This window comes from Sparus aurata, chromosome 1 (assembly GCF_900880675.1).
Source record: "Sparus aurata chromosome 1, fSpaAur1.1, whole genome shotgun sequence".
Lineage (NCBI taxonomy): Eukaryota > Metazoa > Chordata > Actinopteri > Spariformes > Sparidae > Sparus > Sparus aurata.
In genome coordinates, this window is record NC_044187.1 from 4686796 (window position 1) to 4700080 (window position 13285).

At 46.6% G+C, this 13285-nt stretch overlaps 1 protein-coding gene across 1 annotated transcript; it reads right to left on the reverse strand.

Moving 5' to 3' along the window:
* Positions 1 to 2271: 2271 nt before the first annotated feature.
* Positions 2272 to 8743, reverse strand: dla (deltaA). Its single transcript, XM_030416063.1, has 11 exons — positions 8123 to 8743; positions 7653 to 7955; positions 7315 to 7375; positions 6959 to 7216; positions 5845 to 5905; positions 5608 to 5738; positions 4969 to 5138; positions 4499 to 4715; positions 3615 to 4395; positions 3411 to 3519; positions 2272 to 3319 (listed from the first exon to the last, which is right to left on the reverse strand). The coding sequence occupies exons 1-11, from the start codon at positions 8189 to 8191 to the stop codon at positions 3314 to 3316; spliced, it is 2166 nt and encodes a 721-aa protein (XP_030271923.1). The 5' UTR covers positions 8192 to 8743; the 3' UTR covers positions 2272 to 3313.
* Between the last annotated feature and the right edge of the window lie 4542 nt (positions 8744 to 13285).

The window sequence follows — 13285 nt, forward strand, 5'->3', positions numbered from 1 at the left end:
AGATTAGAAACTTTCACAATAAATAACTTTGGGGTTGTAGAAGTGTTTCAGTTGGTGCCAGTCATGGCGCCATGTTGGAGCTCATATACAAATCCAAGTTCAAACCGCAGGTCAGGATACTCACCCGAACCACAGAACAGCGATCCAGCAATATCCTCCAAAACCTCCTCCAAGAGGCAGCGACCAGTCCAGAGGCTCGGTTCTGTGCTGAGGCTTGGACCTGCAGCAGCAGGTGTCAACGTCCAATGTCTCACTTCTAACGTCTAGAAGTTAGCACAGCGTCTCTTGATTAGCAGCTAGCGATGCTAACCGCTAGCAACAGTCCCATCCTGGTCTTCAGATGTCGCCAGTAACGAGCCCTCACTTCTAAAACACGTTCGGTAACAAAGTACGTAACCACTCGCCTAAACTCCTGGTTGATAACGGTAAATAATACTGATTCATTTCATATTTTAAAGTTTGCTCGGACTTAATGTCTTTCTGCTTCTTTCTGCGGTTCTGTCTTTCCCTCCCTTTCCCTTTAGTCCCGCCCATCTAACAATCCGACAGGTTAATCCCATGGCAGAGAAAATGATTGACACCTGCCCAAACAAATGAGAACCCAAATAACAGAAACCTGATGCGTTCAAAGGCCTTTCAAAACATAGGACATTCTGAGGTATTATTAACAGCAGAAATACAATTTAATAAACCAATATAAACAAATTATCAGGGCGCTACATGTATATATTTTTTAAAATATACATTCATATCGTGTTATCGTGTAAAATAACTGCCAACGGAACAGGTTTAACTAGATTTACGGTATAATTGTATGTGGTAAACAAATGATAAACATTCCCTGAGATACAAGAGGGTTAAATCAAAAAAGAAAAGCTCTCATAGAAAAACTTACTGAAAAAACTTTATCAACTACTATTTAATTAATCGGTTTTATGTGATATTAAAGTAATATCTTTGGGTTTTTTAGCTGGTGGTGGACAAATCAAAGAAATAAGTGTCAAAATAAAAAACTGATGGCCATTTTTTATCTTTTCCAATGGATTAATCGAGGAAATCATTGGACTATTGGATAAAGAAAAGGATGATCTGGCAGCTGTTATAATAACATACAAGCCCCTGCTGTCAGGTTAAGAAATATGTCTTTACACATCTTTTAATCTTAAAATAGAAACTATTCCCACAGCGTTCTGACCCCTAAAAGCTGCTAAATTCGCGATCTGTACTTTTAAAATGTGAAAAAAAAAAAATTTCCTTTGTTCCTCAAATTGTTGACTGAATGCTTTTGTTTGTTACTGTAGTTTCTTTGTCTGCATTCATCCCTCAACACAGAATTCCTCTGAGGTGTTCTCTTATCTCGGCCATTTCTCAAAAATCCCAACATATTTATCAGCAGGACAATGTAGAAGCTGTCTTTTCTTGACGGCCCATAGATATTCTCCTTTTTTCCCCTGCAGCTCGGGACCTTTGAAGGTCTGGCTGGTCGTGGCTGAACTCTGGCCAGAAGGCATCTGTTACTCAACAACATCTGTTCCTGTTACTCTCTTTTCTCCCAGCATGCCGAGGGACACGCAGGCTCTCCCAAGGGTGGCCTTTTGTGTGCCCCATTGTCAATTCCATCATTGTCTATGCTGAAGTCTGTTCCCATAATGCCGCGGGGTTATAAACCCCTCCAGAGGCCGACTCCACGGGGCTGATGATTTACAGTTATTTGTGTCTTGAAAAACAATCAGCGTCCTTGTGGGGGCAATTAAGAAAGAAAACTAAGGGGAATCTAAAGAGCTAATTGTGAAAAAGCAAAAGCTTCTCTCGCTGACACGATGTCTGTGTTTAAATGTGACAAAACTTCACAGCAGTGGAAGGATTATAAGTGAGAAAAAAAAGCCACTAAAGTTATTTTTGGTAGGAAACAGGAAGGGTGGAAAAACCCAAAAACCCAAAGAGCTGGACGTCCAGTAGGCGTAACTCTACATTGATCTGAATTTTAGAGGCATGAATTACCTGACTTGTTCTTTAGAGGGAGAAATAGGAGTGGTAAATCTAGCGTAGGGACATTGTTTTTTATGAATAGGCCCCCTCTCCCGTCTCCAGGGAGACACTTTCAACTTCTGGCAGTAGCCAACAGTGTCGGCATAGAAAAGCCCACTATGGGGTCGCCAGGGGAAGACAACAGATGTTACTGATTAACTTTGCTCACAGACCCCTAAAGAAGTGGGGTTTTTTTCAGAGTGCCTGCAAGATGGAACACAACAAAAAAGTTGGACGCAATTAAACGTTTCATGTTTAGCAATATTTATTTGGAAAAATAGTCTTGGCTAATTCCTTCATTCAAAAACGGTAAAGGAGACAGTGACATAACAATTTGTACAGTACAATCCCTCTTAAATAACATTTTTCTTAAAAAAAAAAAGAGTCCCATTGACCTGAAGTGCCTTTGCAAATATCATTATTAAAAAAAAAAAGAAAAGCCAACTTAAATAATCATAACAAACATCACAAATATACAATACAAAATAAAAATAACACAAAATCATTAAATTAACTTAAATTAAATCATAGTTTTTTTTAAATCATAACTTTTTTCTTGTTTTTTCTTTCTTTATTTTACAAAAAGGACAATCTGTATCAAAAAGCAACATTTTTTTTTATTTCATGTAATTAAGACCAAAGTTTTCATGTCCCCCGAAAAAAAGAAAAACGAACAAAAATGAACAATACTATGTCATAAATGGTTTTGGAGGGGCTTAGGGGAAGAAAACGCACTTCAGTTTAACACAGTGATCACGTATACATACAGTCTTCACAGGTGTGGTGATGGGTGCACAGCCCATGTGAACAGCCTCGTGAAGAACAGGCCAGTATGGCCAAACATCCACCGTTTGATGCAGTTCCTGCGCTCAGCAACGGCGTGTGGGTTAGAGAAAAGGCCTGGGTGCAAATGTTGCAAAAACAAAAATCGTAGCGTCGCACGTTATCGCCACGAGACAGCGTCCGTTTATATCTTATTTATTTTTCTACCCCCTCTCCCGATAAAAGGCAGAACAGAAAGCTAAGTGGCAGTTTACTTTCAACCGTAAACTTTTCTTTTTAAATTTTTTTTTTTTTACCCCGCCAGTTCTTATCCCACAGGCCGCCGCTGCCTGCGCTTAGTTTCCAGTAGAGAACCAGCTCACTCTGAATATCAGTTAAACGTCTCAGTATCAGCAGCAGTCTCAAGGCGGGACACCTCCCCCTAGGGTTAGAGCAGCATCTGAAGGAGTATAAAAACTCTCCCATAGAGCAAATGAGCAACGGGCAGCCCATTGGTGGCTCGTTACACCTGCAGAGACAACAAGAAGACAAAGTAAACATCAGAGTTCTGAGTCCTGTCACACTGAAAGGTGAAACAAAGTCACGCGTGCAGAACTCACCTCAGTTGCAATTATACATTCGTCCTTCTCCTCTGACATCACAAACACAGATTTGTACTTGGTGTCCGCACATGCAGACATTTCTGGGGCTTTCTTTTCTGATGCATCGCTGCAGGAAAGACAGAACAAACATCATTAGCTCCTTGATCCTGACAGCCACAGTTTGTCTGAGAGATCTGAAACTTTTCAGTAACAAATATTTACCATTTTAAACGTTTGCTGCGTTTCTCCTCGAACTCAAATGAGTCTAGGGATTGACACTTGTCCTCGCAGGCCGCCTCAAGCATGGCCTCTTTAGCCGCCTGCTCGTAGTTGACCTCTTGTACGAGGTTGTGGTCTGCAGGCGGATTGCGGCTCTTGTAGCTGCTCCTCCCGGGTGACGATCCTTCATCGGGGTCGCCGCTGCAGAAGTCCATCTTCTTGTTGATATTTTTGACGCCTGGCGTTGGCATCACACTGACCGCCAGGTCCCTGTCACTCCGGTGACAGTTGTTAGTCAGGTTATTTATTGTCTCTCCCTCACCGGTGGTTTCTATTTGACCGCCGCGCTGGGATTTTGATCGGAAAAATCCAACAAGTACGGCGCAGCCTGCCAGCAGCAGCAGCACCAGGGCCACACCGGACCCGACAGCCATCCAGGGCACCTCCGACCCGCGGATGGCAGCGTGCTCTGGAAGCAAGAACTGACAGTTTCTGCCACCGTAGCCAGGAACACACGCGCAGACGTAACGGTTGTTTCTCTCGTGGCAGGTGGCGCCGTTGTGGCAAGGGTTGTGTTCACAGCGGCTGATGGGTGAGCTGCAGTTGCGGCCGGTGTATCCCGGCGGACAGGTGCACGTGTAGCCGTCAAGACCTTCCTGGCACGTCCCGCCATTTTGGCAAGGGTACATGGAGCACTCGTCCCCGGTGTGGTCACAGTTCATGCCAGTGAAACCATCGGGACACTGACATAGGTACGAGTTGACGAGATCCACACAACGGGCACCTGAGAACAGAGGAACAGATGGTCAGGAAGTTGGAGTGACAAGTTGTGTGGATTCAAAAGGAACTCAAATAAATCTGCAAAACTTCAGTGACATCAGTCTTACCGTTGGAGCAGGGGCCGGAGGTGCAGTGGTCAATCTTCTTCTCGCAGTTGAACCCGGCGTATCCTGTCGGGCACTGGCAGAAGTAGCCTCCGTCAGGGTTGTCGGCGCAGCGGCCACCGTTGGAGCAGGGCCCATCAGCGCACGTCATGGCACTCAGCTCGCAGTTGTTGCCATAGAAACCGTGAGGGCAAGTGCAGGTATATGTGTTCTCCAAATCCTGTGGGGGAGAAAATAGAACAGGCTCGACATCAAGATCTGTCTCACAAATGCAGCTGCTACAAGCTGAACGTCTTTACATCTCACTAAGCCTCTCATTGTATCTGTTCCCTTGTTTTGGAAGCTTTTCTGGCTTAATGTGGAGTCAAGAGAATGAGATGGAAGAGACGGGATGAAGGCTTGTGACATGTGTGAGCCACAGTGAGCCACTATTCTCATTCCAAGACGTCTTGAGAAGTAAAAACAACACTTACAGCGCAGCTCCCTCCGTTGCGACAGGGGTTTCCAGCGCATTCGTTGACCTGGATCTCACAGCTGGCCCCAGTGAAGCCGGGCTTGCAGGAACAGGTGTAGCTGCCCTGACCAGTGTTGCTACAAGTGGCTCCATTCATGCAGGGCTTGTGGTGAGTGCAGTAGTTGAGATCTGGAAAGACACAGCGAACACATGTGGATTAGCCACAGCACAACACATGGCAGGACAACAGCAGCGGCGACAGAATGTCTTTTTTGTCCTCCGGCACACTCGACTCTTTCTCTTCTTCCAGTGTTTTTTTTTTTTTTGTTTCCTGTCTGAGCTGGTCACTTGGAGACAACTGCAGCTCTGTTGTTGTTTCTTTACCACAGCGACGACGCCTCATTTTGTTCCTCTCCTGTCTTTTTCTTCTTACAGAGTTTTAAACTTTTACCAGTTGTCAACGATGAAAGATCGAAGATGACATGGAGCAAAGATCTCGTGCCGATCTTTTGTGAAAGTTGACCTCGAGAACACTTAGCAGACTTTTTAACCACTCAGCTGATATTCTTCCAGATGTTTCTCACTTTCTTCACAACCTGAGCCTCAACTACCTTGATCAGCCAATCATTGATCACTCCTCCTCACACTCTCTCCTCACCTTGGTTGCAGAAGAGTCCTCCCCAGCCCTCCTGACAGTTGCACTGCCAGGGCTGCTGGCAGGTCCCGTGGAGGCAGCCCGGGTAACGAATGCACTCGTCGCAGTAGCGGCCTTTGAATCCCACTCTGCACCTGTTGTTGTCCAATTAGAGAGGGAACACCGGTCAGTCCACTCACATTACCTCATGTGTCCCACTAATTAATTAATGCCCCAGTGAACCGGCGCAGACAAACTTACTTGCACTCTCCGGGTTTCTCACAGAAGCCGTGCTCTTCGTCGCAGCCTGGCAGGCAGATCGCTGGAAAGAAAAAGAGAAAAAACACCTTTTTAGACTTGGAACTTAAATACAGATTCGTGGTTCAGTTTTCTCCTCAAGATATGAAACTTACAACCAAAAGCTCCCCAAAAAGTCATTAAAATATATGAAAGGAGAGGCTCTTGAAACCCATTAGCTGTACCTTAAACTCAATCTCCTTATCACCGTGGAAGAATTTTCTGCTTAACATAGTGCTGAGACAAAGGAGGGGGTGTGTGTCTGTGTGTGTGTTGTGTGTGTGTGTGTGTGTGTGTGTGTGTGTGCCGCAGAGAGTGCACACACACACACACACACACACATACAGACCCCCTCAACCCACCCCACCACCCTCTTTTTTTCTTCTTCGCTGCGGGTCAAAACTCTTTTATTCATTCTGTGCGCACACACACTCACTGACTCACACACACACTGACTCACACACACACACACACACACACACACACACACACACACACACACTCCCCTTAATGTCTCGGATTGGGGCAGATAAGAGTGGACAGCTGGCGAGTGTGTTGCCAGTGCGCGACAGCTGCTCCATTGTCTCCTCTCTGCCGGCAGCTGCCCACTTCAAACAATACCTCCCCCGCCTCGGCCAATCAGCGCCCGGCCCACTCCGAGAGTAACGAATCGGAAGGTAGCATGTAAATTTATGGCACGCGTGAGATTATTCCCCAAAAAACTTTCCTTAGAATAAATCAAGTGGTCGTGTGTGTGTGTGTGTGTGTGAGGGAGGAGGAGGAGGAGGGGGTGCGTGTGGTGTTTACGCACAAGTTGCCTTCTAACGGCACTCAGAGGATCTGATTACAGACCCAACAGAGAAAATTAACTATTAATACTTTATGTTTTCTACACTTTTTTAAAAAAACAAATAACACCTTTATGTGATCGTATAATCTGTTTATTTGAAGTTAAAAGCAACTTTATTGCGTTTTTATCTCAGATCACATCTTCTTCTTTCAATTTGTGTGTTGAAACACACACACACACGTCTACACACACACTCCTGACACAATAACAAGAAGTTGTGTTACTCACGTTCAGTGCAGTACTGTCCCTTCCACCCGGCGTCGCACACAATCTCCCCGCGCTCTCCACAGGTGAAGTGGCCGAAGGCGTCGTCTCTGGGCCGGCAGAACACCGAGCAGCCGTCCCCGTAGTAGTGCTCATCGCACACGAAGCGGTACGAGTACTTGAGCTCCGTCCTGCCGCCGGTGTGCAGGTCCTGAGACCAGTCATCTCCCACCGTTAGATGCCTCTGTGTGGTCATGGTGCTGATAACGCGCTCTGGATTCTCTAAAGTGCACATGTGGAGGGGGGACGTTAAGGGTTAAGGCATGAGAAAGTGCGTAATGGTGATAAAGATTGAAAAGGGAAGGGTGTTTGTTTCCTACCTGTGGAGAGGTCGTCTTTGGAGTCGGTGTGTAATGCCTCAATGATCAGCGAGAAGGTCCCCTGGGAACAGAAATGGCTTCATGAGACAGGTGGCCAGCGGAGACGTGGCGATAACATCAAGCAGAGGCCCGAGGCGACTGTGCCATACACAAACTGCCCAACCTGATCTGCTGAAACTGAATACCTGTAAACTTTGTGCGCTCTCGGCTCTTAAGCTGCGGTCAGACATCGTGCCGCGGCGCGTTTTTACGCACGGATTTACAACAACAAAAAAAATGGCGCGATTCTGTCGCCTGCGCTTCAAACAGTGAAAACAGACATGAATGTTTCCACTTACCGGCCACGTGAAGCCGAAGTTTATCCTGATGGGGTTGCTGAATGAACTCTCGGGGATGACATCGGGGACCTGGAACGAGTTAGAGCCGAGCACGGGCGTCACGGCGCCGCCGTAGGTGCACGGGGGCTCCGGGGAGGCGTTGGGCTGGTAGTGCTTGAGACAGATCCTGAAGAAGGTTTGACATTCGCATTGCTGCTGGAAAGACGACGTCAGGCCTCCCTTACAGCAGTTTTTGTTGCCCTGTACTCCCTTCTTGTTTAGGAACTCCTGCAACTTCAGCTCAAAAACTCCCGAACAAAACCCCTGCGGAGGAAAGCAACCTCTCATTAACTACACACACCGCGCGTGTATGAGTGAGTGTTGTGGTGGGAGGGGAGGGAGGGAGAGCAGGAGCAGGAGCAGGAGGAGGAGGAGGAGGGGGTGATGGTTCATTGTTTGGAGAAAAAGAATATAAAGATTCAGGAGCTTACCTGGCACAGCAGCATGGACATGACGGCGAGAGTCAGCAGGATGGCGCGCCCCATATTAAATAAATACATAATAAATAATAAATAAATAAAGTAAAAAGTCTCGGGGCTCGGCTTGTCCTCAGGGTGCCTCCTCCTGTTCAATCCCTCTGAGGAAGATGCATCGAGCACGTTTCTGTCGCCTCTCGGGGTTCTCGCATCAACTGCTGCCGCTGTCAGCCGCGCCGCTCTCACTCATGTCCCGAGGAGCGAGAAGAGGATAAATCCCAATCCTTCCAAAATAAAATAAAAAAATCACAAAAACAAAGATCTGTGAACTTGTGCGAGTGCGCGTTCAAAAAAAACAGAGAAGTCCTCCAGTTCCGTTAGAAAGCGTTAATCCAATGCGTAAAGAGAGTAAAAAAAAGGAGGAGAAGAAGAAGAAGGGTTCCTTGTTTGTTTTGTTTTGTTTTAGTGGAAGAAAGTGGAGGATTTTCTAAGGAAGTAGCTTTTTGTGTGAAGGTCTTGGTCTAACCCAAGGACAGATTTGTCACTGGTCCAACATGCTTCCTTCTTCCTCCTAATGTCTTTCCTCACTGTGAACTGTGCGTCTGTCTCCAGCCAAGGCCGCCTGCAGCCTGTTATATACGGCCTGACACATGCTATGGTAATAACATGCAAATGGACGCCCCCCTCCTCCTCCTCCTCCTCCTCCACCTCCTCCTCCTCCTCCTCCCCGACTTCACCTCCCAATCTGGCCCGACTCTCCACAATGGGATCCCATGCAAGTACCCCAACAGCCTCCCTGTCGCCCCCCCAGCAGCAGCAGCAGCAGCAGTGCAGCACACACAGCGTTAAAATGGAAGACGTGTGAAAGTATTTCGAGCAAACGAGAGGTGAAACTTTTTTTTTTAAAGGAGAGATTGTGAGTCTCCTGGAGGAGGAGGAGGAGGAGGAGGAGGAGGAGGAGGAGGAGGGAGGCTTCAGATAACCTGTTGAGGGAGGAAATGTTTACAGGATGAGAAGGAAATGGAATTATTCCTTTTTGAACGTTCCCCTAGAAATATAAATGTTCCAGTGAACATCTCGTCTCTGTAGATTGAACCATAATATAAGCACACACACACACACACACACACACACGCCAGATCTGCTGCTGACAGGATGTTGGTGACGTGTGGTTGGACTGATCCCTCCAGCTGTTGCCTCACTGGACAAACGTCTTTGTGCGTCCTAACATTTTTTTTGTTTGTTTGGATAAAGTGCCAAAATATAAAATAAAGAGTGTGAAGTTAAATCGAAAGTTCTCAGTAAAAAGAAAACAAAGGAGAAGAAATGTTTCTTGTTCAAAACCCCTGACTCAGTTAATTGTTTACACCCCTCCTCCTCCTCACACACTCCTCCACACACCCTGTAAAATTTCGGTATTTCTGGTTGTGGGAAGAATTTGACGCTTTGAATCGACTGAAAAGACTTTAAAAAAAGAGAAAACATTCCTTGGCAGAGCTGCGCGGTGAGGTAAACGGCTGGAGGGGCTGGACTCTGCTGCGTTTTCCCATTTTGCTCTTCCCTTCTTCTCTTTCTCCGGCCTGAGATTAAAGAAAGGAGAAGAAGAGGAGGAGAAAAACGCGTGTGTGCATGCACATAGATGTGTGTGTGTGTGTGTGTGTGTGTGCAAGCGGGCGCGCGCGCACCGGAGTCGCTCGCGTGGCCAACATGAGGGGGAACTTTTTGTTATTGTGTGTGTGGTGGAGGAATAAGTTCTCTCTCTCTCTCTCTCTCTCTCCCCCCTCAGCTGTATGGTAATTCGTCCAGCACCTGCTCTCCCCTCAATAACAGCGTGCGCGCGCTTCCCCTTGGGCTGAGCGCGCGCCCACACGTCCCACACACAATGCTCCCTCCACACACACACACACACACACACACACACTTTTCACCTCACACATCAAACATAACCGGACAAATAACGCTCCCAGTTTTCTTCTTCTTCTTCTTCTTCTTCTTCTTCGCATCATGTGTGGCAAAACACCCCTCAAAGAAAAAACACCCCTCAAAACATTATTGAACTTGTGCGTGAAGGTGGTGTGGGGCGCGCGTGCGTGTGAATAAGGAGCAGGAGGTTTGCAGAGAGGAGGAGGAGGTGGAGGTGGGGGAGGTGGAGGAGGTTGGGGGTTGTTTCTTAATTAGGTCGTTCATTAGAAGTGTGATTTTTTTCTGCTGTATAATGGGGACCAATAGCAAAAGCTGCACGCGCGGGCTACCGTACCGTGCGCGTAAATTGCGTCACTGTGCTGAGATATGCGCGTCACGGCTTCAGCTTTCTGTCGCTACCTGCTGCTGCTGTTGTCCTCCATCCTTTCTCTTTCTCACCCGCAGCAGCGCTCCGGTGTCTGTGGTTACTTATTACCTCCAATCAATGGCAGCAACAACCAAACAGAGTCCTCCTCCATTAATAAACCCGTCCAGCTCTGCTTTTCTCCAGGCTGAACCGTGACCAGCACAATTAACCTCCGAGAGACTCACAGGAGAGGATCGATTATCATTCCAGAGGCTTCTTCAGCCTTCAGCAGAGACACTCCGACATGTTTTACAGCTTCCATTAAGTCTCTGTGGAGACAAACGTCAGCCTGAAAACCTTTAAAGTCAACAGTGAACAGGCAGAGTGAGGCTGAAGTTAAAGGAGCAGGTCACACAAGATGAAAATTCCACCATCCTCCTCCTGATGATATAAAGTCCTCCTCTCCTCCTCCTGATGATATAAAGTCCTCCTCTCCTCCTCCTGATGATATAAAGTCCTCCTCTCCTCCTCCTGATGATATAAAGTCCTCCTCTCCTCCTCCTGATGATATAAAGTCCTCCTCTCCCTCCTCCTGATGATATAAAGTCCTCCTCTCCTCCTCCTGATGATATAAAGTCCTCCTCTCCTCCTCCTGATGATATAAAGTCCTCTCCTCCTCCTGATGATATAAAGTCCTCCTCTCCTCCTCCTGATGATTAAAGTTCTCCTCTCCTCCTCCTGATGATATAAAGTCCTCCTCCTCCTCCTGATGATATAAAGTCATCCTCTCCTCCTCCTGATGATATAAAGTCCTCCTCTCCTCCTCCTGATGATATAAAGTCCTCCTCTCCTCCTCCTGATGACATAAGGTCATCCTCTCCTCCTCCTGATATAAAGTCATCCTCTCCTCCTGATGATATAAAGTCCTCCTCTCCTCCTGATGATATAAAGTCCTCCTCTCCTCCTCCTGATGATATAAAGTCCTCCTCTCCTCCTGATGATATAAAGTCCTCCTCTCCTCCTCCGATGAATAAAGTCATCCTCTCCTCCTGATGATATAAAGTCATCCTCTCCTCCTCCTGATGATATAAGTCCTCCTCTCCTCTCCTGAGGATATAAAGTCCTCCTCTCCTCCTCCTGATGATATAAAGTCCTCCTCTCCTCCTGAGGATATAAAGTCCTCCTCTCCTCCTGATGATATAAAGTCCTCCTCTCCTCCTCCTGATGAGATAAAGTCATCCTCTCCTCCTCCTGATGATATAAAGTCCTCCTCTCCTCCTCCTGATGATATAAGTCCTCCTCTCCTCCTCTGATGATATAAAGTCATCCTCTCTCTCCTATGATATAAAGTCCTCCTCTCCTCCTCCTGATGATATAAAGTCCTCCTCTCCTCCTCCTGGGATATAAAGTCCTCCTCCTCTCCTCCTGATGATATAAAAAGTCCTCCTCTCCTCCTCCTGATGATATAAAGTCCTCCTCTCTCCTCCTGATGATATAAAGTCCTCCTCTCTCCTCCTGATGATATAAAGGTCCTCCTCTCCTCCTCCTGATGATATAAAGTCATCCTCTCTTCCTCCTGATGATTATAAAGTCCTCCTCTTCCTCCTGATGATATAAAGTCCTCCTCCTCCTCCTCCTGATGATATAAAGTCCTCCTCTCCTCCTGATGATATAAAGTCCTCCTCTCCTCCTGATGATATAAAGTCGTCCTCTCCTCCTCCTGATGATATAAAGTCCTCCTCTCCTCCTGATGATATAAAGTCCTCCTCCTCCTCAGGATATAAAGTACGAATCTCATCCCTGATGAATCAAGTCCTCCTCTCCTCCTGATGATATAAAGTCCTCCTCTCCTCCCCTGATGATATAAAGTCCTCCTCTCTCCTCCTGATGATATAAAGTCATCCTCTCTCCTCCTGATGATATAAAGTCCTCCTCTCTCCTTCCTGATGATATAAAGTCATTCCCTCCTCCTCCTAATGATATAAGTCCTCCTCTCCTCCTCCTGATGATATAAAGTCCTCCTCTCCTCCTCCTGATGATATAAAGTCCTCCTCTCCTCCTGATGATATAAAGTCCTCCTCTCCTCCTCCTGATGATTATAAAGTCCTCCTCTTCTTCCTCCTGATGATATAAAGTCCTCCTCTCCTCCTCCTGATGATATAAAGTCCTCCTCTCCTCCTCCTGATGATATAAAGTCCTCCTCTCTCCTCCTTATGATATAAAGTCCTCCTCTCCTCCTCCTGATGATATAAAGTCCTCCTCTCCTCCTGATGATATAAAGTCCTCCTCTCCTCCTGATGATATAAAGTCCTCCTCTCCTCCTCCTGAGATATAAAGTCCTCCTCTCTCCTCCTGATGATATAAAGTCCTCCTCTCCCTGATGATATAAAGTCCTCCTCTCCTCCTCCTGATGATATAAAGTCCTCCTCTCCTCCTGATGATATAAAGTCCTCCTCTCTCCTCCTGATGATATAAAGTCCTCCTCTCCTCCTCCTGATGATATAAAGTCCTCCTCTCCTCCTGATGATATAAAGTCCTCCTCTCCTCCTGATGATATAAAGTCCTCTCTCTCCTCCTCCTGATGATATAAAGTCTCCTCTCCTCCTCCTGATGATATAAAGTCCTCCTCTCCTCCTGATGATATAAAGTCCTCCTCTCCTCCTCCTGGATATAAAGTCCTCCTCTCCTCCTCCGATGATATAAAGTCTCCTCTCCTCCTCCTGATGATATAAAGTCCTCCTCTCCTCCTCCTGATGATATAAAGTCCTCCTCTCCTCCTCCTGATGATATAAAGTCCTCCTCTCCTCCTCCTGAGGATATAAAGTCCTCCTCTCCTCCTCCTGATGATATAAAGTCATCCTCTCTTCCTGATGATATAAAGTCCTCCTCTCCTCCTCCTGATGATATAA